Below are 25,161 nucleotides of genomic sequence, written 5' to 3'. Positions count from 1 at the left end.
AGAAACTAATTTAGCACTTACATGTATTTCCTTACATGTTAAAATACTATTCTGAAACTGGTGGAATAAACAGAGGTAGGCCACATGAAAATAGTTGAGCCTTTCTTTTTCACAGCTGTGAAATTTTATAACTTTCAAAAAATTCTGATGCATACAACCAGAATCTCCTGCTCAGCTTACACATAAAAAAATTAGTATGAAATTTGCAGTTTATGTACAATAGCAATGTAACTCATTACCCTCAAAGTATTTTTCAAAAATTGCTGGGTTATTCCAAATAATGCATGTGTTGGAAAAAAAATATTATTGGGAGATACAATATTTACTCGGCTAGTATATAAATACGCCACCTTTAAAGGATAATTTCAGTTTGCTACATGTTATACTCACAGCATTGTTTTTTGACCTGATCAGGCAAAGCTATTGAAGGGACCTGCTCTAAATTAAATGCTCAGGTACATCCTCTGCCTGCAATTACTAGAATAACACCTTGCTCTCTATAACTGTGTGAATCATTATCTAAAAGATGCCCAAGTGGATATATTCTGTAATGCATGATTTAATTGAAAGTATTAAAACAACAACTCCAGATTTACATGGGGTTTTTTACAGTTTCATCTTATAAACGTTGTTTGTGGGGGCTGATGAAAGGAAGGGCTGATGGCTGCTTGCACATCCAGAGCACAGGTACAGCATTGCCAACCAGATATCCAAGTACAAGGAGAATTTCTGAGAAATGTCACAGAACTTTTGTGTTTCTCTTGGGACAGAAAGCAGCCACTCATAGAAACTGGAGGGCCCATATAATTTAGGTAGCACTGCCTATACCAGCCCATATTTCTTAATGACACTTTGTGATTCATAACAGACCACATGATCCAAGGGATGTGCAAACCACAATTACAGAAATCTGTGGCTTACGTAGAGCAAAGATAAAGTGTTCTTGTTGCTGTTTCTTTGGTGACTCCAATCTCCATCAGTAACACTTGCAGTGCTGTGAAGCATTAGCCAGCAATGGTCCCAGACTGCAGCTTCATTAAGGATGCATTGCAGCTCTTGTGGCCCTTTTCCAGAGTACTGTGACAACTCTGCAGTCCTCTGGGACACAAGTTTTGCAGTCAGTTCTCTTCTCTACTAATTCCGCACACCAGAAACCAAGGAACTTCACCATTTATTGATAGCCTGGTTCACACAGCTGCAAATTCTTCCAAATGGCAAGAACTTGTGCAAATTACACAAGGTTCAGTTCAAAAACATTTATGAACAAAACCTAGTTTGCTACCATTTCAGGTAGCATTGAGCACTCTGCAAGCTTTATTTCTCTTGACCTTAATCTAATCTACCAGTAAATAACAGAAAAATAAGTTATTGATGTAATTTTCTAAACTTAAAGGTTATAATGTGCATAAAATAGAGATTTTTCATAAATAGCCATAGCTGTTAACAGCGAGAGCTACTCTAGAACAGCTATTTACATTTTTCTCCTGGATAATACATGTGTTAGGCACAGAATTTGGAAACAAAAAAAAAAAAAAAGAAAAAAAGAAAAAAGCCTTTGTAGAGGAAGCTGAGATATGCAAGTTCTCACTGTCCAGTTGAGCACTCCCTGGGCTATTTTCCAAAAGCGTAATTGCAGTCATCATGGAGAGAGGAGTGTGAATTTTGCCAACTCTGTGCTGAAGGGGTTGTGCTATCACTTCCTGGAGGTACTCATGAAAAATAGAGACCTCAGAAGTACCTTCTAGCAGTCAAAAAATTAAGGAAGATATTTCAGTGAGAGTGTCCTATTTCTGTGTTTTTGGTTCATTTTTTTGGTTTGGTTTGGGTTTGTTTTTTTTGTTTTTTTTTTTTCCCAGTGGTTTGAGATCTTGTGTGTTCTGCATTTTAAATTAAGGACTTTTTGGCATTTCTGTAAAAAAGGCCCTCTGTTAAAATTTTAATGTGGCCTGTGATACTGATGTGATTCTTTGCACTTCCAGCTAAAAGGGGGAAAACCTCAAATTTATGTTTGGAAGAAATGCCTGGTTTGATGCACTAATAAGGCACTAATAAAAATGCAAGATAATATTTCAAAAAGAAATACAGTGAATGCTTCAGAAGCAAACACATCCTGCTTCTTCAAACTATTAATCAGTTCACTCAGAGTTCCTTCTTGACAAAAGCCAATTTAATTTAAAAAATGTTATTATGCCTGCTGAGTTAATTTTGCTTAAAAATGCATTTAATTTCATTTGAGACTATCCCTTCACAATTCCTTCTTGGTGAGTGTGTGACATACAGGGTTTGTTGGAATTTGATGTAGCCCCAACAATCTTCTTTTCAGTGTGCATCATGAATCTTCATGTGATCAGCACAACTGAGTGGAATTGTGATCCAGACCCACCTGCTTTTTTTAGGACTTGGATTTTGTCTTTGTAACAATGGCACTGGGCTGCAAGTCAGAGATTCTTGTCCCTGAGCTTCTTGACTCACTGTTTTTACTTACGTGACATGAAGAGGTGTTCTTATTACAAAACCAAGCTTCCCTCTGGGAGAAAAATGGAATTTTCTAAGCTTCATTCCAGCTATTCACTGTCACCTCAGCTCTCTCTCCATCTCCATACTAAATAAGCATTGTCAAAACCAAGTGCAGGAAATGTTATACAGGAGTAATGAAGCGTCTTGTACAAGAGGGCAAACCTTTGCAAAGGTTTTTCTTAATGTTAGTTGCTACACCAACAGAAAAATTACATGTCACAGACTTAGAAATGAAAAAGGGAGAACTGGTGGCATTAGCTCTTCTGAGACAAGGCCATTCCTGTTTCAGCCACTGAAAAGATTTAGAAAAGCAGGTATTTACAAAAAGCTTTTCAGAGTAACTACAGCATCTCCTGTTCCTTCAAAAGAATTTAAAAGCAGACTCAGAGAAATATCAAATGCAGTTACACATTTGTACTTTCCTTTCTCACATCATAAAATGAGGAATCTATTTACTTTCTCCTGCTCTTCTTTAGTACACTTAAAAGAAAATCAACAAGAGAAGGCACTAATTAGTGCCTCACTGTGCTGTATGAAGCCAGTATTTGAATTACTGCCTAGAATGGATTCATGCAAGCTAAGTGAATGCTATTACAAACCCCATTACTGTGTGTACAATTTATTTAGACAATTATTTTGGTGTCAGCTATGCCATGTTTTGCACAAGAAAGAGCTGTGCAAAGTGAGTCAGAGCTGTAGAATGCTGCATAAAGAATTCAGTAAAGTGCTGCATAAAGAATGCTGCATAAAGAATTCAGTTAATATCCAGGTACCTGGTGTTCCATGTTGAAAAAATATTTCTCCAGGCAACACTGAAAAAAACACTGAAAGAACCTGAACATTTATGATGCATCTGCAAAGCACAGACTGGGACCCAAACATATAATTTCATCCTAAATGTACCAAAATACTTTTTTAGAATTACCATTTTACTTCAAAAAAGCTAGCTACAATTAACTAATTATAAAATTAATCAGTAAAATAATTGTGTTTCTCACAAATGTTTTATTGCAAATAATTTTAATGCCTCTACAAACTTCAGAAATGTTTGATGAAATCAGTTGATTTCCTGTATATAAAATTTGTAAGGTTCATCATGAATATAGTTCAAGACACTTAAATTTTAGGTGTCTTCTAACAGTCAGTTGACAAGATTTAGGACGTTTTAGAAGATGCAGAGGAAAAAAAACCACAGAATACCCCTAAAATTCCACACAATAGAGAATGAAGAGATACAGTCTTCTTGTAGCTCCCTAATTATTTTTTTTAACACTTAATCTCAACATTTTTGCTGGATCTGTGAAGAGTTATGGCATTTCTTCTAATAGAACCTCCCTAAAACTCTACAAGACAATTACAGCTACTTTGCTGAAAATGCAGACAGAGACCCTTGGAGCCTGTCAATAATACATAGATTGCAAACATTTCTGGGGATTCGGGCAAAACTCTTAATTTTCCTGCTTTCTTCCACTGAACTATTCAAAAGCCAAAATATTTCACCAATGTCCTTGCATCATCCTGACTAACTGCAATACTTTGTTGTAAGCCAACCAGAAAATGAGTCTTTAAAACTGCAGGGTTTTATTGAATTAACATGGTGTGCCAACTCTTTAATTCCCAGATTTGTCTTTCTATGGAATTATCCTGCTGCAAGAAAAGGTACTTGTTAAGAGCAGCAACAAACATTTAAGGCAGGCTTTATTCATCAATGCTTCTCATTCTGGTCAGAAACTGAAAGGACATTTTAGCTCAAACAAATTGGTTCAACTTGTCCTTTACAAGAAACACTGCTTAGGAACAGAGAAGCTGCATTCTGCATTTAAAACAGGGTTTGGAAAAATAACTAGGGTGACAAACTTACATCTGCACAGCAAAAAGTACCTTCATTTATTTTGTAAAGTAATTCTTCACCATTTAGAAAGCTCCATGACATGGAAAAAAGTCTCTAAATTGTTTTTATTTCATTTGCATGATGTTTTGCTAAATGCACTTGTTCACAGTAGTAGACTTATGACATTGCTAAGAGAAATGCTGTAAACTTAGAAGGGGGTCTGAGAAACCTGATTCAGTTGAAGGTGTCTCTGTCCTCAACAGGGGATTGGAAATGGATGGTCTTCAAAGTCCCTTCCCAGCCAAAACCATCCCATAATTCTGTGATTCTATGATCTTGAATCAAGTGCTTCTTCAACATGGTTTAAGTGACTTATAAACACAGCCTAAATGTGTTGCCTTGAACATTGTAGGGGATTCTTGTTACCCATGAAAGTCTCTGTCACTCCCCTCCTCACCTGGACAGGGAGAGAAAATACAAAAAAAGGCTCATGGGTAGAGAGGTGGACAGGGATAGATCACTCACCAGTTCCTGTCACTGGCCAAAGAGCCTCTAATTGGGGAAATTAATTTATTTCCAAACAAATCAGAGTACATCATGAGAAATAAAACCAGCTCTTAAAAACATCTTCTTCCCATTGATCCCTTTACCAAGGCTTAAATTCACACCCTAATTTGTCTGCCTCCTCCCCTCCTGAGCAGCACAGGCAGGGAATAGGGGCTGGACCGTTCTGTCTGCTGGCACTAAGCCTTCACATCAGCTCAGCTTCTTGTAGTGTTTACTCCACTTCAAAAATAGCATGTGTTTGGGGGTTTTCCTGAACCACAAGAGAAAAATAAGATCACCAAAATGTAAGCGCATCCATGTAACATTCTTGCCCGTTCTAATTCAACACCTAATGGTATGGAATTTTGTATCATGTATAAGAAGGAAATGTCAGGAGTGCACCCCAATCCTATTTATTTTCACTTCAGAAAAGTAAATAATAGTGTAAAAGATAAGTGCAATGGCCATGGTAAAGAGCCACGTGTTTTATTTAACTTCCATGCAATTACGTTCTTTAATTCCAGAAAGGGATAGCAATGCACCTGCTTTTAATGTTGATACTGAAGCATTTCTAAATTTTAAAATATTGAGATTAAGAATGAGATTAAGATGCCTATATGCACAGCACACTATAACAAAATTCACAAGGCTGGATGTTTTTAAACACAACCTTTTTAAAACACTTCTTAATTTCACTTAAATGTTTATACATCATGAAATCTGTCGTCTTCAAACACACATGTTGTAGGAGTATTTGGACACAATCTCTCAAAATTTTTAATCTTACAACAGCATTATGATGACTGTTTGAATAACATTTAAAATAACACCATATTCCATGCATTTTAACATATTATCTAATATTATTTGCCAGAAGCAAATGAAGAGTTACAAAGATGTGAATAGGCAGCCTTGTTATATTTTGATGTTTGCACAATAAGGTCACTGAAGGTAATTTTCTTTACCACTCATGACTATTTACATAAATCTTGACAAACAAAACAGTTGTCTCAGAAATGGTTCAAATTTCGGAGCCTTCATAGTCATATGAATATCCTCAATAAGACTTATCTTATTTCTGGTTCTCTGACTTGGGAGTTTACTCTTGTATTTAAGTAAATCAGATTAATTGAGATTCCAATATAGAGATCACACATTTTTCCTGAACCATCTGTGGTGAATTTTGATTTGTAGGAGGAAGTAATTCAATACATTTTTAACAAAGAGGTCTGGAACCACTCTTAGTTGAAATCAGCCAATTTCTGATTTAAAAAAATAGTGTATAAACTCATGGAACTTATTTGCTTTACAGAATTTATTTTAAAAATTTGATCACTAGAAATTCCCACTAAATTGCTTTGCACATTGCTTTGCTAATGGCTTTGGAAAAATAAAATATATTCTATAGCACTCATTTGTTCTCCTTGGGAAATAAAATCTTTTCAAGCTACACATACAATCATATATTGAGTTTTTGAATCCAAAGCTACAGCTATAATTGGTTTAAGAATGTTAATACAGTATAATACTTTATCATAGATGTAAAAACTAGTAAATATCCCAAATGCAGTGTTCCTTGCCTTGGTTAGATATATTCTCATTTTTTTATCTTTCTGGAACAAAGAGGTGTCTTTCAGAAAAAACCCAAGCAATAGGATGGAGAATGCCTAGTCCTGTGATATGTGCTAGGTTTTTCCTTCAGCATTCTGCTCCTGAGCTGTTCCTGCTGTTCCTGTTCTGTGTTTATCACATAATGAGGAAAATGACTGAAGTGGAACAAATGATAAAAAATGTGTCTTCCTCTCCTGCTCTAAGAAAGTTGATAATCAAAGGCTTTCAAGTAATACCTGCCACCATGCTGCCTTTTTGTGTCTGTAATTGCTGAGTATCACTGAATAAAGTGATGCTGACAGCCAGCAGCTTGGAGAAAAGTGCTGCTTTCAGCTGGGATGTGCAGAGGGGAGCTGTGATCTGCTGCTGTGCTGGGCTGAGGCAGCAGCTTGGCTGATGGGCCCAGCCTTGGGCACTGCTGGATCCATTTTCAAGGAAGCTGGAACCAGCTGTGCCTGATGTGGAGGCAGCTCCTGGTGTCTTCTCCCAGAGCCCACCACTGCAGCCCCCCAGCCAGTGCCTGCACATTCCCATGCACACCCAGTACAGGAGGTTTGTGCCATGGGTTGGGACCTCTGTGGCAGCACAGAAGGGAACAAAGTGGGAAATCATATCCCTGTGTTAAGCCATAAACCTGTTCTCTCTGTAAGCAAGTTTGCCTATTTCCTAAAAGCAATGGAGAAAACGGTTCTCAAGGACCACCACTAGTGTTAGCAACAAGACTAAGACCCTTTACTTATTTCTTTAAGACTAATACTTATATTTAATAACTGCAAAGATATAGCTAGATACATCACTAACTTTTCTTCTGTTTTGTGCCAAGGTAAATAATGAATACCTGATTCCCAGGACAGCTCTTCTTAATATCCTTTTCTCCTTTTTTTTTTTTTTTTTTTTTTTTTCCTCCCCAGCTTTAGTTTTCAAGCTGCTAGAAGTTTATGTGAACATAAAAATCCTGAAAACATCCTTAAGGACAAATGACAGCTTCTCCTGAGATAGTTCATTGCACTAGTTAACCCCTGCCATGTACAAGAGCAATCAGTCCTTTCGACAATTTCTTTCTACATCTTGTTAGTGCCCTGTCCTACCTTCATGAAACATCTTTCCTCTTCATTGCCATATTTTCATGTTGCTGCCAGGTGGCTCTCGCTCCAGTGTGTGCATGCAGTGTGAAAAAGTGTAAGTTCTTCTTATCATGGCTTGTTTTGTCCTGTCATGAAACATTTTGCCTTCAGTGAGCAGGTGAGCAGTTCCCACAAATGGCATTTCATTCAAATTTCTGCTGAAACTCTAAGATCTGAAATGTCAGCATTTCCCATGAAATAGAAATTTAAAATGTCTGTTAGTTTTTACCCCAAGTGTTTGAACATATTGTACATCCCAATATGTTTGTACAGTTTTCTGGACAAAAGGACAAGACACTGCTCCAGCCACTTCCTACTAAAGCAAGCTTCAAAGCTTAGGAAGTGAAGGTGGCTGTGCTCTTCTCCACCTCCAGCTCAGTGGTTTCTGTTTGAGTTGTCATGTTGTGTAGCAATAGTGCTTTTGACCTGCTGTGTTAGAACCAAGAATTTTTTTAACAATTGTTTAGTGGCCTATCAGCTCTTCAAAGAACTCCTAGCAAGTCACTGCACTAACATTAAAACAACTCTCTGAAAGATAAACAAACCTAAAACTCCGAAAAGCAAATAATCAAAACTTCTGCTGGGGTCAAGCATCCCTGAGCTGGCCAGCAAAAGAGGTGCCATATAGATTATCCCAAAAGTCCATCTGATCCCCTCTTCCAATCCCTGTGGTATGAGCAGGGAGTGTGTAGGAAGAGAGCAAGAACAAGAGCAGCACACTGTGATTCTTCCTCCAGCCTCCAGCCATGTGTAGCTGAGGAACTAAGTCAGAAAAATTAAACAGAATTCTACTGCTTTTGTATTCCACAGTTTAACGTGGAGGTTTAAATGTTTGCTACAAAGTAAAGGATAAATGGAGACAGGAGGCAGACGATTTTAGCTGCTTTAATATTCACATTTTTTCCTGGCTGTGCTCAGGCAGCGTAGGATCTGCACAGCCTGCACAGACTGCCACCTCTCCAGAGCACCAAATCCTCTTCAAACATTTGCTTTTTAATCAACAAGTAATTTCAACCTCCCTGTTTGTTCTCTTTCTTGTTAAAAGTTCCTGATCTGCATTTGAAAGATGAAAGCCTACAGTTCTTTCACATTTGTATTTCTGAGCCACCACTTTCAGACCTTTTCACATTTCCTCTCACAGTTCTCAGAACTTATTATACTGCCAACCCATTTACATTTTCCAATTTGTAATTTACAGAAGTATAAAAAAGAATTAAGCAATATTATCAGGTAACTCCTCCTGAAGTGTGCTGGCTCCTTGTTAAAATTTTGTATATCTCTTGTGAAATCACTAAGCATTAGTCATTCTCAGGAAAAAAATGAAAAGGAAAAATAACGGTAATTTAGGTGATTGAATTTAGATTTTTAAATGGTGAATTTATTAGGAGAGAAGGGAAAATAACCCCTCAATAGTTGCGAAAGTTGAATAAATCTGTGTCTAAAATTAGCTCAAGCATTATTTAATACCTCCTCCTCTCTAAAGGCCACCTAGATGCTTGGCAGATGTTAGCAATATGTTATTGATCCAGAGGAGTTGATTTCAAAAGCAGGTCTGCTCCAGTGCTTTTTTATTCTTATCCTTTGACTTTTTTTCTTAATATTTAACATAAATCTCCCTGAGTTCTAATTAAAGGCATTATTTCTCATCCTACCTTTCATCACACATTGGCTCCTTAATCACCTTTTCCAGTAAATCACTATGCAGTCAGAGACATCTATAAAGAAGTCTGGGCAAGGGTGATAAAATAAATGCAGTTCCTCCACAAGTCACATTCTCTAAGCTTCCTTTTGGTGCTGCCTTCAGGAGGAATTACTCTTCTGTCTGCCTCACCATCACACTGGGCTGAGAGTTACATTCAATGCCTGATAAACACCAAGCAGAACAAAATGACTGCTTTCTGTGCCCTTCATGGTATCTTTCAATTCATTTAGTTATTTATATAGTTATTTATAACATCATACTTGGGTTCCCATTTGTTGTAATTACATATTTTTCTCTGCAGCACTGCTGCCTAGACAATTAGGCCCCATTTTGTAGTTGTGCATTTGATGTCCTGGTTTTTATGAAATCTCTTGTTGTTTTCTCCAGCCTATTCAGTACTTTCAGTTTTGATCCTGTCCTTCAGCATGCTTGCAACTTCTTTCCAAATGCTGTCAATAACAAGCTTTTATAAGCACACTTTTTATTCCATTATTCAAGTTATTGTGACTAATACTAATTAGCCCTCAGACCAAAAACCCTCCCATCTTCTTTCACTTATTCCTCCTACTTTTGTAAAGCTTTATTAGGAATGAATGGTTAGTTTTTCCCCAGATTACACATACTTATGTGGGAGAGCATAAAAAGACAAATTCACCACAAAATAACACACCTATTCTGCATTTCCTCTTCATCCTTTAAACCAGCTGTCCTACCAAAGGACAAAATCAGATTATTTGACATATACCTTTGACACCTCTGTGTTGGATGCTCATGGGTGATGCTGAGTGTTTATTTGTAAACACTTCCTGGGTCAATATTGTTTTGTCATTTTGTTATTTTTCCTAGTGGCTTTCTGGATGGACTGAGCATTTCTTTGGACCTCCTGCTATCCTCCTATCTACAAAGGGTAGCTGGAGAGGAAGGATAAGTAATGTTTTTTGCATTATAACTTACAAACCTACTCCCATACACACTCACACACACATCCATCAGTCATTCAGGAACCCTTTTTTATTTCCCATGTGATTCAGTGACATAATTATTGCTAATATTTTTTTCAAATCTATTTGTTTGAATATTTCTAAACAGAACAGAAAAACAGGCTAGAAATTATTTTTGTTTGATACTATACTGCATCCAAAGATACAGATGTAAAGATATGAGATCTCTGAAGGACACAAAAGATAAAAAAATCCACAGGATGCAAGGATAAGTTATTTAAGCAGTGTTCGCTTTGTCTACAGGATGCCAATGCATATACAACAAATGCTTCCACTAGCTTTTATTTCACTAAAAACCAGCATGCAATTTCATCCCTAGCTTGGCTCACAAAAATACTGCAGAGGTCACAGAAAAAAAAGAGAAACCTTTATACTGCAGGAGATTTTCTTTCATGTTTTCCTATGATGAGATCCCTCTGCACTTGCTCACAGAAATCTTCTTTTGAAGAGGTTTAGTCTTCACCTTCAATTTTCTCCTTCCATGGCCATTAGCAAATACTAAACATGAAAGCTATGTTAAGAGCAGGGCAATAAAAACCACTTTGTTTTACTTCCCTCTGGACTTTCAGTTTTTTAAAATACAATTTTTCCAATGAATGTACAAGAAACATTTTTGTAAAGCAGGTATCTATATGTCCAAACATATACCACTGATGCTGAAACTAGAAGCCGTGGTCTTCTCTGTCATGTTTAATTTGGTTTTGGAGTACAAGAGAAATCTGGAGAAAATGCAGGAGAAATCACAGGAGAGAAAACTACACAAGATTCCTAGAACTCCCCCAGTAAAAATAATAGTAATTAAAAAAAAAAAAAAAAACCACACTGAAACAACAACAAAATCCCCGCCCTTTGAAAATTCTGCAGTTTTGTTATGAGGTGCCTTTCCTGTTTCCCAGGCAACTTCAGAGACAGCAAAGATATTATATATATATATATACATATATATATATATATATGTGTGTGTGCGTGTGTATTAAGTGAAATAAAACTCAAGATCAATTCTCTATAATAAAATAGAATTTAAGGAGCCAGAACTAAAATTAGCCTTTTTTATAACTTTGGTGGCAACATTATTGGTAACTAATGGCAACTTTGTGCCAGATAATTGACACTAATTCATTCCAAGCAGAGGAAAAAGGGGAGCACAGGAAGGCAGAGGGGTGTGACAGCTCCTCTCGGGGAGTCTCTCCAGGGGGAGCTTTGTATGCCCAGCCAAGGACTTGGCAGCGGCAGAGCAGAGGAACATTCCCTGCTCCTAGCAGGGACTATGCTCACACCGCGGGCAGTGGCAGTGCCTGTGGAGGAGCGGCTGCCCGGCTTGTCGAACCCGGGCAGGAGCACTCGCTCAGAGAGGCACAGAACCATCAAATGGTTTGGGTTGGAGGGGACATCAAACACCGTCTTGTTCCAGCCCCCTCCATGGGCAGGGACACCTTCCACTCACCGGGTTGTTGGGAGCCCCATCCAGCCTGGCCCTGAACCCTGCCAGGGATGGGGCAGCCACAGCTTCTCTGGGCAGCCTGTGCCAGTGCCTCACCAGCCGAACAGGGAAGATTTTTTTCCCAATATCTAATCTAAACCTACGCTCTCAGTTGGAAATCTTTCCTCCTTGTCACCACATGCTCTGTAAATATTCTTTCCTCGGGGCTCCCTTCAGGCACTGGGAGGCCGCAGCTGGGTCACCCCAAGCCAGGCTGAGCAATCCCAACTCTCTCATCTTCTCCTCCAACCGTCTGATGACCCTGGCAGCCGCCTCTGGGCTGGCTCCATCACATCCCTGTCCTCGCTCTGGGGACCTTTCCCCTCTTTCCCCTCCCGGCTGGGCAGGGCGGCTCCGGGAGCCCCGCCCGGCCCAGCCCAGCCCAGCCCGGCCCGGCGGGGGCGGAGCCGCGCAGGACTCGCCGCTGCCGGAGCCGCTGCCGCCCGCGCCGGGGCCATGGAGGAGTTTCACCCCCACAACGATGAGGTAGGGCCGCCGCCTCTGTGCCCGGGGCCGTGCCCGGGGCCCTCCGCCCCTGAGGGGCCGGGGCCGAGCGGCGCCGCCCGCAGCGGGCCGGGGCCGGGGCCGGGGCCGGGGCCGGGGCTGGATGTTCCCTCCGGGAAGGAGCCTCGGGGCGCTGCCGCTGGGGCTGTCAGACCGCGGCCATTTTTCCTAGGAAAAAAAAAACAAACAACCAAAACATTTCCATGGGAAAAAAACCCATTTCCATGGGAAAACCCCAGGAAGTGCCGGGCCCGGGCAGGGCCGCGGGCTGGTCCTGCCATTGGAGCGAAGGAGCCGATGGCCCCCCGCCGGACGCCGCTTCAGAGCTCTGGCCACCAGTTTCTATTTAAAAATCAACCAGAACTCCAAGCAACTTAAACATTGGTGCCCCTGAGGTTTCTGCCCCTGCCCGAGTGTTTGAAGTTCATGGCTGGGAAGAGCCGGGCGGCGCAAGGGAACGTGCCATGGTTCCTTTGTGAGCCAAGCCAAGTGCCCGTGAGCAGGAAGGAATAGAAAATAGGAGGCATTAAAACCTGCAAGATTCTTCTGTGCTTGAGAAAGGTGCTTGGGTGAGGTAATGACTGTGCAAACCAGTGTTTCAAATCTTAGGTTTGCAAACCAGTATTTCAAATATTAGGTTTGAAAAACCATGTGTTACCCTTGGGAAGCAAGATGTAACCTGTGGGTTAGCAAGTTTGTGACTCCAATAAAAACACTGATTAAAACCCAGAGGAAAAAAAATTATCATTTAATTTTTCCTGGAGAATAGTCCTGTGACAAGCATAGAATTTAATCTTTACAGAAAACATAAAGTGAACCTGTTTCAGAGTTCACTGTGGTCTGAATTTTTTGGCCCCACTCAAACATCACTAGAAAAGCAATGCTAAATAACAAATGTATGGAGCTGAGGAAAAAAAGTAAGATTTTAAAATTATACTAACAGACTACAATGCAAATAACCAGACACAAGGCCTAATCATTATGTGTGCTGTAGAGTGAAATTATAATTTGTTTACTTTTCTGGCAGAAATAACAATAATAATAATTCTTTTCTATTGCAGATGATCTTCAATGCTGATGAGGCCCACAACATAGTTAAGGAGGTAGGTTTTAGCTAACAGCTGTGTTTCAAAGAAATGCTTTACCATACCTTGCACAGTAGTCAAAGCAGTTATTTTCATTGACCACCCCAGATAAATATAAAATTATACAGAATTAGTATTTATATAAAGACAGAGTTTAATTTGGACCTGCTTTAAGCTTCATTTAATTGCTGTCTTCAACTACCTAAAGAGGAGAAGGTAGATGAGAGGGGAGCCAGATCTGCATTACAGTGGAAAGAGTCAGGGTGACAGTCACAAGCTGCAAGGGAAATTCACTCCAATTTGTTTTTTCCCCTTTATCCAGCTAGAGAGAAGCTAATTACTGGAGGGGTTAGAGGTTGCAGGGACAGCTTGTGGAGTCTCCATCCTTAGAGATTTTTAAAACTTGACTGGACAAGGCCTTGAACAATGTCATCAGACTTGGAAGTTAGCCTTGGCATGTGTGGGAGGTTGCACTCTATGAGCTCCTTCTTCTAGCTTTTAAAGTACATTTTTTTGCAGAGAAAGAGCAGGATGAAAGTGAGGAGTCTGATAGTCTAAATTAAACACCTAGGAACTAGACAGTGATTAATGAGAAGCCTGTGGCTCGCAGATGCTCTCAGGTTTTGCAAGGAAATAGTGTTTTGAGACAGAGGTTTCTAGAGGGACTCTGCAGGTCCTTTCCCACCTGTGCTTTTTGAAGCTCCTCTAGTACACAGCAGCAAGCTCTTGGATGTTAGATAAACAACAGTTCAGCCCTTTATGTAACTGTCCCTGCCTTGTAAAGCCAATACGGTGTGACAAGGTCTCCAGACACTGGGAGTAAAGCCAAGTGCTTCTGATTGGAAGCTTAACCAGGGCCAAGGAGCTCCAGCACTGGCTACATCTCTGGAAGGACCAAAATCCATGAGGGGTCTTGTCCCTCTTCTGCCTTCTGTTGTGTTTTGTGACTTTTTGTTTCCACTGGCTCCTCTGGCCAGCTTTGTACAGTGTGCGGTCAGAATTAACTGGGCTTTTCAAAATCTGGGACACAGGTCTCTTACACAGCCTGTTAGTGAGGGATAAATGCATGGGATACATCTTACTGAATCACAGGAGAACACAGTTTTACTTCCCTTACCTTTTCCAGGTGTGTGTTTCTTAAGTGAATTCCTCACCTTTAGGAAGTATCAATCAGCAGATAATACTGAATTTCTCAGGAGCAGACAATCCAATTTAAGAGTTATCATTTGAGAAAAGGATTTTTCTTCAATCATTTTAAGTTTAAGCAAATGTTGCCCAATCTGTAGCTGTGGGAGAACATTAAATTTTCCAACAGTTCAGATGTTTCTTATGCTGCAAGATATGACCCTTGAGTTTCTTCCCCATCTTTTAAGCAGGCATGTGAATTTCATTGTCACTTTGTCTCTGTGAAGATTTTGGAATTTTCGTTACATGCCCTGGATGGCTTGCCAGCCCAAGCTAATATTATTGATTTGGATAGTGCCATCCCCAGCAGCTTCTGAAAACCAAACTGGAGCTGGCAGTCATTAAGAATAGTGGGATGTGTTAGGATCTTCACTGGCAAATAGATCCATTCACTTGGTATCCAAAGCATATGGCTAAGGCCTTTCCTGCAAGAAATATTTAGTCACTTTTATACCTGTAATATTGTGTTAAATATGTACTAAAAATGAATTTCCAAAAAGGGTCATTTTACGCCCGTTCCGCAGCTGATCCTAATAAGCTTGATTGATTCAAAGTAACCTAATTGCCAGAAAAACATCCCTCAGATTATGCAAAACATTTTATAATTCCTCATTTTGAAGTGTGTTTACTATAACTATTTTCCCCCCTTCTGTTCTAGTGCATAGAAAATGTTTTAGGCAAGGCAGATTATAATCACAACAAAGTCAACCAATGGACTGCTGCTATAGTAGAACAGTCACTGACCCATCTGGTGAAACTTGGGAAAACTTATAAGTACATTGGTAAGTACAAGCAGCTGTACTTGTAGCACAAGCAGTTGCAATAAATAATTGCTGAAAGGTTCAGGGGAATGCTATAAACAAAACAGAGCAGGCACCCAAACTCTTTTGATATGGAGATTTTTAATAATACCTGTGGTAAAGCTGTGGCAGTTTTACCTGGGCTGATCACGCTGGCAACACTTAACAAAAGATTACAAGTTATATGGTCTTTCCTGATAGTTAAGCAACCCAAGACAATTATATCATCATTTTAGTATCAGTTCAGGAAAAAATTGCTATCTTTAATAAAATTTTCAATGAGATTAAGCCTCCTTTAAAAAGAGACATCTGGAAGACTTTAGTCCTGTGTGCAAAGTCATATCCCATTATATTTATGTGTATACATGTGGAAGAAAAAAGGTAAATAATAAAGTTTAACACATTTTGGTCCTTTTGTGGAGTGTTGATGTAATAGCAAGTGTTTGCACTCTGTTCTGTTTTGAAAGTCTTGGACTCAGGTTGTCAGTGGTTTTATGACCATTGCAGGTCAGTCTAGAAAAGCTGCTCATTACTGGAGTCTGGTTTCAGAGAGGAGTCAACAAGTATTTTTGGGAAACAACTCTCATCAAGTGTGACTTCTGCTGTACCTGTGAGGACAGCACCTACAATCCCATTCTGAGGGGCACAAGCCATATTTAAGTAGTTTAAGGATAAAAACCATAATCCTATTTGCCAGTGTTTTGTTGAAGCCGTTGTCTTCATGTGAGTAAAAATAATCATCAAATGAGTAACAAGTTCTTGAGGAAAATACTGGGGCCAAAGGGGTTGTCAAAAAAGGTTTTGTCTTAGCTGAATGCCACATGCCAGCCCTTTGGAAATGTAATACAGGCTCGAGTTTGTAAATGCTGAATGGTTCACCTCTTCTGCTTTAATTCTCTGGTTTTATGGCTGTATCTTGCAGTTACCTGTGCAGTGATGCAGAGGAGTGGAGCTGGTCTTCACACAGCAAGCTCATGCTTCTGGGATACCACAACTGATGGTAAGTATCCCCATCCAAATAGAAAATTTGTAACAAGAGAAATGTTACTTCTTGCTCAGTTGTAGTAGTTGGGTTGGACATTTTTGGGAATGGCTGTGGAAGCAGTAATTTTGAGAATGAGGTGCTTGTTTACAATCTCAGCAAAAATGTCATCAGTCAGTGCAGGCATTGAAAGCAGTTGCTTTGTAAATTATGAGGAGCAGGAACAGAAAAACCTTTTATTCTGAAACGAGTCAAAACATTTAATTCTCAGCTGAAGAAGCAGAAAATGTTGCTCACTGTAAATACACGTGGGTAGCCCTAAACATATCTGCCTGCTGTGAGGGGACAGCTACTTTAGAGGAGTAAACAACTTAGTGAAAAATAGAAATAATTTGACTTAGAGTATGTGTTTCAGATGTGTAAATGTCAGCAAGGCTTTGGATGCATTGTGTTGCTTCAAAATTAGTTCTAAATAGATTTTTTCACAGGTTGGGAATAGCACAGGGAAACATATTAAAATAATTTGTTGTCTGTCACAGATACAGAAAGGTCTGTTTAGAAGACTGTGCCAAGGTTTGAGTTTAAAAAACAGAGAGAGCCTCAAAAAGTCAACCAAGCTTAAAAAGAAATCATAATATAAAGTTTAATCTTCATATTTCTTTTGCTTATAAGGCATTGATACAACAGATGAGGAAGAACAGCATAAAGTAAATACACTGGAATATATTTGATCCAGTCCCTTTTCTGATTTCTTGTCTGATTGTCATGCCAGTTTCAGTATAGGAATTGCAAGGATTTTTGCAAGTCCAGTTTTTAAAGAAAGATACTGGAATGGTGTTTTTCTGTTAACTGTCTTAAGCTTACAAGTCTCATATTAGGTAGCAAACAATGTTTAAGTTAATAAAAATGTTGTGAGGATTTTAGTTTTTTATAGTCAAGCTGACATACTACTATTTCCCTTAAATTACAACTTAAATATTCATACTAATCTGTCATAATTTACACTTCAATAAAGTGACTGTAGTAAAGACAATGGAATTCTATTTTAATTTTGTAATAATCTATTCCAGGAACCTGCACAGTGAGATGGGAAAACCGAACCATGAACTGCATTGTCAATGTGTTTGCTGTTGCTATTATCCTGTAGCTGACTGCAAGAGAAATAGAAGCAACACCGAAGCCTTTAAAAAAATAAATCATCCTAACCCATATTTAAATATTTCAAACTATTATTCGTTTCTGTATGAGCAGCATACAGAAGTTCTTTACAGAGAGCATACAGTCTTAAGCCAGTTCTCATAGATTAGTTATCTGAAAGCTAGCAAAGAAATTTAATATATATAAATATAATATCTATTTGAAGAGAAAATTTTAATAATTTAAATATTTAGAAGTATGTTAATGAGAAGTTGCCACAAAGATCAGTAGAATTTATGTCAAAGCTAATATCAAAGATATTTTATTCCAGAGGAACAAAACACATCAAAGGAAATGTCAAAAGGCAAGCAAGACCTCTCAGGATTATGGTGCCTTTGAGAACAAATTATGAACACAATTCAGAGTGGATATATTGTTAACAATACTGGTCCTCCATGCTTGGTTAAAGAAAGCAAACTCTCCCTTGGAGTGCAGGTGCTTGTGAAATTGCATGAGCATCACTTTTTGGTCAAGCATGAACGTTTACATGGACACTAAATCCAGGTAAGCTTTCCCCCTGGAGGCAGAGGAGGACTTTGCTGGGACAGAGGTGAAATATACCCAGTCCTAGCAGAATTCTAATTTGTCTTCAAATGAAGAGCATAATATTTGTTAGCAATTCAGGGAAACGTGCTGGAGATCTGACACCAGCCTTTAATTAATCATTTATAAATCTGAAAACATTCTGAAGGTACTTCAATTGATTTTATTCCATGATTACAGAATTTGTGACAAGCACTTTATTGATTCCTCATGCAGTAGCCAGGAGCCAGGGCAATATGACTGCACCCATACTCCAGGTAGGATTAAAGGGATCAGTGGGAAGGCACACACATTTCTAGAGGCTCTTGTTAGCTTTGAGAGTATTTATCAAAGTAACATATCTGTTCTTTATAAGACTTCTCCTATGTTCTCTAAGTCTAGAATTGGATCTTAGTCCTGTGAAATAAAACAGTTGTTTTCAGCACTAAGAATTCCCCTCCTTTAAAGATTTATGCAAGTTCTTAACTCTGCTCATCTAATGAGTCTTAACTTGAAATATTCCTCGTGGAAGAAAAGCATTTGCACACTTGCAAGTATTTGCTGGATTGGGGCCTACATTTTTTGTTGATAAATGCACAAATTATATGATAAAGAGATGTATCAATACCAAAAATGCCTAAATGATTGCTGCCACTAAGTGGCAGCTGCATTAAGTTGTTTTCTCAGATGCTGCTTAAGGATAGAATTGTTTGTTTATACTGTAGATCTTTGAAAGAGACTGGTAACAGCCTAACAGTACTGTAGGGCTGTTTTGAATTTTAAGAAATTAATATTAAAGCACTGTTATGCAGTTTTGTTTGGTTTGGGTTGTTTTTCAGATAACTCACTATTAAGGTATGAAATAAGAGTCCTGTGCAAAGAGCAAGCTAAAGAATATTTTGCTGCTTAAATTGTGTGTACATGTAGCTAGTGTGACACTACAGAAGGAGCCCTGTGTAAGTGTAGTTTACAATAATGTTCAAAATGTCTTGCTTTGCAGACATAAAATTCTGCTTTTACTGAAGTGCAAGTAAAATGTATACTGTAATACTGCATTTGCCAAAGGCAATTGTTGTGTGAAAATGTGTGTTTGTTGTACTGACCTTCAAATGTGGATTAATAATTAAGCATTATTTGGGTTAGGATAGTGATTTCTGAATTAGGTTCCAGCATCCAAGAAGCCAAACTTTGGAACTGACAAAAATACATTACTTTGATTCATATTTGGGATTGTGCAATGTGAAAAAAATGTGAGGCAGCAACTAGGTGTGATCAGTATGGTTAAAAAAGTGGGTGAGTAAAACCAGTGGTGGCTGTTGTGCTCCTGTCATGGGTATTGAGGTGCAATGATCAGAAGAAATATTCCACATAGCTACTTGTAATCGCATTTGATATTTTTGTTTTACTTGAAAACCAGGTGCACTGAGTAAGACTATCAGTTTAATGAGGCTTGGTGAAGGTTCTCCTGCAGAAGAACCCTAGGAAATACTGCTTAATTATATGACTGTTTAATTTTTCTTTCTACCAAAAAAAATAAAGTTTTGCCTTAGTTGTATTTTTGCTTTGTGTTCTTGATCAATATAAAAAGTAACAGAAATAATATTCCTCTTACTTCCCTTCACTTGTCTACAATAGTGAGAACTTGGGAAATATGCTGAAGATGCATTTTAGAGATAAAATCTAGAAATCCTGTTCCAGGCTTGGCTAAATTTCTTACAGCTCTATTTCTGCCAGCTTTCCCCTGTTGCGAATCTTGATGGTACAAGTTAAAGCTTTTTTACTACAGAAAGATTATTATGAAACTCTGGAAAAAATATTTTCATTCTTCATAATGTCCTAGTAAATTTTTTTTCCATCTTTCTTTTCCCCATCCTCTGTGGGTACACAGAGCTATTTTTAACTCTCCTAACAAATGCTGAGCATTATTATCTGCTTTTCCAAGTAGTTCATTTCAAGGATAAATCTAGGAATTGCAGGCTATGAAAGCCCAGAACATTTCACTGGTATTTTCTAGCAATACCTATTTTCTTTGTTGTGGCAATCAGGGGTTTGAGTTATGGTTAACAATGGACAGAAGGGTTTGTATTAAGGCACAGCCCATGTAGAGGGTGCTGTGTGTTCCCATGTATGATTTCATGATGAAAGACACCTGCTGTTCTTCCCACGCAGGTTTTGTTGATGTAAACAGAGAAGTGTGAAAGTGGAAGTAAGGGAGCAGATTTGTTACTCTCCTTATTGCCTGCTGGGTGTCTGCCAGTCACTCCTTACCTTTGTGATGGCTGTGATCCCATTACACTTGATCTGTGCCACCAGTACAAAGTCTGCTGTGTTCACTCAGATTCACGCAATCTAAAGCACTCACAGAAGCCACTGAAATCCCATCTTGCAGCTAAGCCCTGTAGAGCTGGATGTGAATGTCAGCACACTGATATTTTAAATACACCATAAAAGAAACTGTTAGCTCCTGGTAGTCTGCATGCCATATAGAGACAGACAGGCTTTGCTCTAATACAGAAAGCAGTTCCTGTAATGAGCAATTCTTACCTGGTTATTGGGATGTGCCTTCCTGTCTCTGCAGTCTGACCAGGGCGTTTTGTTCCCATTTAGTTTGGAGACAGATTTTTTTAGCACAGTCATGGTGTTGATAGAAACACAGAGCCAGTCTACACCCCCATCAGAATATCCTGAGTCAGGAAGTTCTGTTTGCTGCAGGACCTTCCCAGCTCAAAGCCAGCACCAGTTTGTCTCTCAGGGAGTATCAGCTCAGAGGTGATATCTGTAAATGCAGCAATAAACCCAGCTGCACTGTGGCTCCAAAGCCATGCAGTCACATTTATATTGTGCTGCCTGTGAGCTGCTCTGCCTGCTGGGTCTCTGCCAGGTGAGGGCTCTGTGGGCACTGGTCGTGTATGGAATGGTTTTTCTCTTCCCCCTCCTCAGAGAAAGCTGCAGCCAAGCACCACATGCCCACTGAGGGTCATTTTTCTATTTTGATTAATCTAAATCACCATTGAGTAACTGGAGGTTTTAGCTCCCATGTTCCACCAAGCATCTGTTTTCAGACACAGGAAGCATATGTGGCAGCAGCTGTATTTGTTACATAAAAGTTTTCTAAAAAGAAACAGGGTTGTGCTAGAATGACAGCTGCAAACACCCCTGAAACTACCATCCAATGTCTAATCTAAAATGACTTGAAAAGGGGAGTAAGTGTCACAGAAACACCTCCCTGGTCATTATTGTTTGTTTGCACTTACCCTCATGCAAAGAAGCTACTGGGGTCACAGAGCTTGAAGCAAAGAGCTTGAAGTACTTGAAGCAAAAGAGATGGAAAGGCAAGATTTTTAATGACACTAACATTTTGAAAATTTACAGTTTTACTATAGGTACAGTTTTACAGTTTTACCCCTATTTAAATTACTAACAGAGTTTGTAATCTATGCTTATGAGGCTTCACAGCATAGAGATGACAGAGTTCAGAATCAAAGCCATCAAAATCCCCCATGCAGAGGGGAAGGTGGTGAGATGGGCTTAACTGGCTCAGCTGCAACACATTCAAACTGTTTTCTAGTCAGCAGGTTCTCCTCCTCATAGGCCTACATTGGACGTAATTAAAACAATTTCTGAACAGCACCTCCTAGAGTATGAAGCCTTATCATCCTAATTGCAAAACATCCACACATGTGTAATCACCTTAGGAAGAAATCAAATATTATCTGCTCTATGATTTTGTGGTGTTTACTGCAATTGTTGAGGCATCTGTTATATCTGTGTTTATTCACAACCAGCAGGGTAAAATTAGAGGCTTGGGGAAGGGGATGAATAAAATGAAGTCCTTATTTGACAAAAAAGTAGTATGATCTTTCTATGGAACTTTCATACACACACATATATATGTATTTCTAAATGTGTTCATCCCTTTTTATTTATCCATATTTCAAACAATTTTGAGTCAAAAAGAGACAATTTTTTTTTAATTTAAAATTTCATCTCTTGTTGCTTATTTCCACTTCACTAATGTCTAGGTGTCAATACAAGGACTCCAACAGTGTTCATACAAATATCCAAACAGAGATAATACAATTCAGCACTTAGATATTAGCCAGCAGAATTGAGAGGGTGAGGTAACAGCAAGTTTGTGACTGCCTTTACTGGTGCTCACAGCACTCTGCTCCAAGCAGTCATGACTTTATCCAACCCCTGTCAATAACTCTGGGGACTTTCTTTCCCCCCGTGTGGGCTTCTACAGCAGCTGTTGGAAGTGGTCTGGCCAAATCTTACAAGAATCTACTGCAGGGTTTCAAGTGAGGTCATTTGTTAGTCTGAAATATATTCATGACTATGTAAGAACCTCACAGATGAATGCTGTAATAGCTGTAAAGTGTTCATGCCTGAGTTAAATGCTAAATTAATCTTAAGCAGTAAGCAAAGTAGTAACTGGGTGGTCTGGTGATGTGAGCAAATTATAGTTCCCTATTTCATGGTTCTCATTACAGGTTCTCTGAGTAGTAGTTGAAATTACTTTTTTGTAGGGAAAAATTTTGCAAAAGCTGGTTTTAGAAAGGGAAGAATTGAGAAGATTTAATTTAAAGTTTGTATCTGGATCAGCTGAGGCTTAGGGATCAGAGCTGAGATCTTCCAAGCTCATCTCTTTGTGCATTGCTTTGCTATCATAAGCAACTTACACAGCTGCCTTTGGGGGCGTGTGTGTGTGTGTCTGTGCAAGGTTTAGGCTTCGTTTGAATAGCACCTGGAAAATGCATGCTTTTCTGTTTGCTCTCCAAGGGTTGCTGCACATGAAGCAAGCCCAGACCTCTCTGAACAGGCAGTTCTGCTGCTGCTGGTTCCAGGGACAGCTGCAGCAGGAGGGCACAGGGCTGGGGTGGCTGCTGGGGGTGAGCCAAGGAGGAAATGTCCTGCCTGCAGGCCTAGAAGTCATAGTTATGGCACATAACAGAAATTTGTTACACAACAGCCAGGGGCAGTTATGGTTGTGCCATTCCTCTCGAAACCCTTATTTTCTTTGAAACTATCACAGCCTCCAGGAAACACTAGGCTGCCAACTGCCTGTCTTTGCTGGCTGGCAGATACCCCAGACATGCTCCTCATCTTTCCCCACTGGGAATTGCAGAGTCAGGGCACAACTGTGAGCAGGCTGGGACAGTCACCCACCCATCTCTGACTTGGGCTGGTTTGGCATTACCTGTTGGGCCCAGTCAAAGTAAATTGTTGTCCTCATGCTTAAGTACAAATGTGACATGCTTTTAATATCAGCATTGCAACTATTTAAAATGCCTTCCCTTGAGAAGAGACACAGGACTGACATTCATGTGTTGGATCACAAGAATAATGGTATATATTGATACTGAAGAGATGTCAGTGAATTAAATATAAAGTTGGTGCTACATATTGCCAACCTCCTTCATTTACCCACTGCAGCGGGTCAAGGGGCTGTACAATCTCCTAAGTACTTTCTCCTTTATAAGCAAACTTGAAACTGAGACAAGCAAAGCAGAGAGGCTGTGTAAAAGGGGAAAGGAAAATACCAACAGATGAAACAGAAACTGAAGAAAAAAATGAGCTTCCAGTTTGCTTCTTATTTTCCACACTCCAACTCAAAGAGCAAACCCTGACATGCATCTGAATTTATAAAACCTGGTCTCTATCCCTCCCTTTTTCAGTAACCCATTTGTTCCCTCAGCTCCTGTCTCATTTCTTTAGGAAAACAGATTAGACAAGTAAGCCTAGCTTGGAAATCGATCTTAAGCATTACTTAAACTGTAGCCACTGGAATGTGTGTTTCTGGTTCTCCAGAACAGCAGTAGCAGCAGTAGTAGTATTGTTATTCTCACAGTATTATTACTGTATCATGCAGAAGCACTAAGTTTGGAGCAATGCCCAGCTATGCTGGATGTTATTCAAACATTGAAAGAAAATCCCAGCTACAGTCTCAAAGCCATTCAGCTTGACTGTGGAGAGAAAACTGAAATGGATGGATGCATGAAGTCCTAGGAACACAAAGAAATAATATCAGGCACTCCAAACCCAGCAGTCCTAGAATGGAATTTGTGCCCAGCAGCTGTCTCAGGATGAGGACAGAGATGAAATCTCTGAGGAAGGTCATTGCTGAACATGTTGATGGTGCCTGTTGGGAGCAAAATAACTGAGGGGTAGGGACTTGGGTAGGGACTTTCCTTCTTAGAAACTTTACTCATGAGACCGAGAGTCTCATCGAGCTAGAAGTCAGCCACAAGAAAGTTTAAGATGAAAATGGGTGAGTCAACAACATTATAAAATAATTTTTCAGGTATGGATGGAAGAGGAGAAATTTTGGTAGTTGTATTAGCAAGAAATTGTTTTTATTCGCTTTTTAAAAATGAGAGCATTCTTGAGTTGGGTGGAGAAAAAGAAAACAAAGTGAGAGGTTCCCTTTGTAGCATGTGTGACATTTACAAGGTATGCAAAGTCCTGGGCAACTTTTCCCACAGACACTTTCCTCAGCAGGAGTAAATACCTACTTGGCATGTAAGGCAGCTCTTTGCCAGCTTGCCCTACCAGTATTTTCTCTGCTGATACTGTTCCTTATGCAGTTACAAAATGCAAAAGCTGTCCCCATTAGCTGGCAATGAGCAGTGTTTTCATCCTTTGGTAGGGGAAGGCCCAGTAGCTTGACAGAAATTAAAGGGCTGTGGGCATTACCTAAATAAGGAGGCAACATCTGTGACTTCTGAAGAGGAAGTGGCATCTTAATGGGTTACAGCTTAGTCTTTGCAAATGACTTGAAAGTGACATGAGGGTTTTCATAATTTTCTTGGGTTTGGGGCTGGTTTCTGTTGCTTACATAAATGTCTGGTAAATTTTCCTAGTAGTCAGTTGTTTGCATCTCTCAGCCTCTGACTCATCTGAGAAATGCAGATTTTTCATGCAGTGTGAACAGTTGGGGGATGCTGGTTTTTTCTACCCAGTCTCAGAAGCTCAGACTCATACAGTGTCTGACATCACACCAGCCTGGGCTGCATCAGCAGCACTGTGGGCAGCAGGAGAGGGAGGGGATTCAGCCCCTCTGCTCTGCAATGC

At 39.5% G+C, this 25,161-nt stretch overlaps 1 protein-coding gene across 1 annotated transcript; it reads left to right on the top strand.

The window, feature by feature from the left end:
- The first annotated feature begins 12,198 nt into the window (after positions 1–12,198).
- DYNLT3 (dynein light chain Tctex-type 3) lies at positions 12,199–17,579 on the top strand. Its single transcript, XM_021552960.2, has 5 exons — positions 12,199–12,298; positions 13,378–13,419; positions 15,245–15,368; positions 16,309–16,386; positions 17,439–17,579. Exons 1-5 carry the CDS (start codon positions 12,269–12,271, stop codon positions 17,513–17,515), a joined length of 351 nt encoding a protein of 116 aa, XP_021408635.1. The 5' UTR covers positions 12,199–12,268; the 3' UTR covers positions 17,516–17,579.
- Positions 17,580–25,161: the final 7,582 nt, after the last annotated feature.

The sequence above is a fragment of the Lonchura striata genome, chromosome 2 (assembly GCF_046129695.1).
Source record: "Lonchura striata isolate bLonStr1 chromosome 2, bLonStr1.mat, whole genome shotgun sequence".
Taxonomy (NCBI): Eukaryota; Metazoa; Chordata; class Aves; order Passeriformes; family Estrildidae; genus Lonchura; species Lonchura striata.
This window is presented reverse-complemented; position numbering and strand designations above follow the sequence as displayed.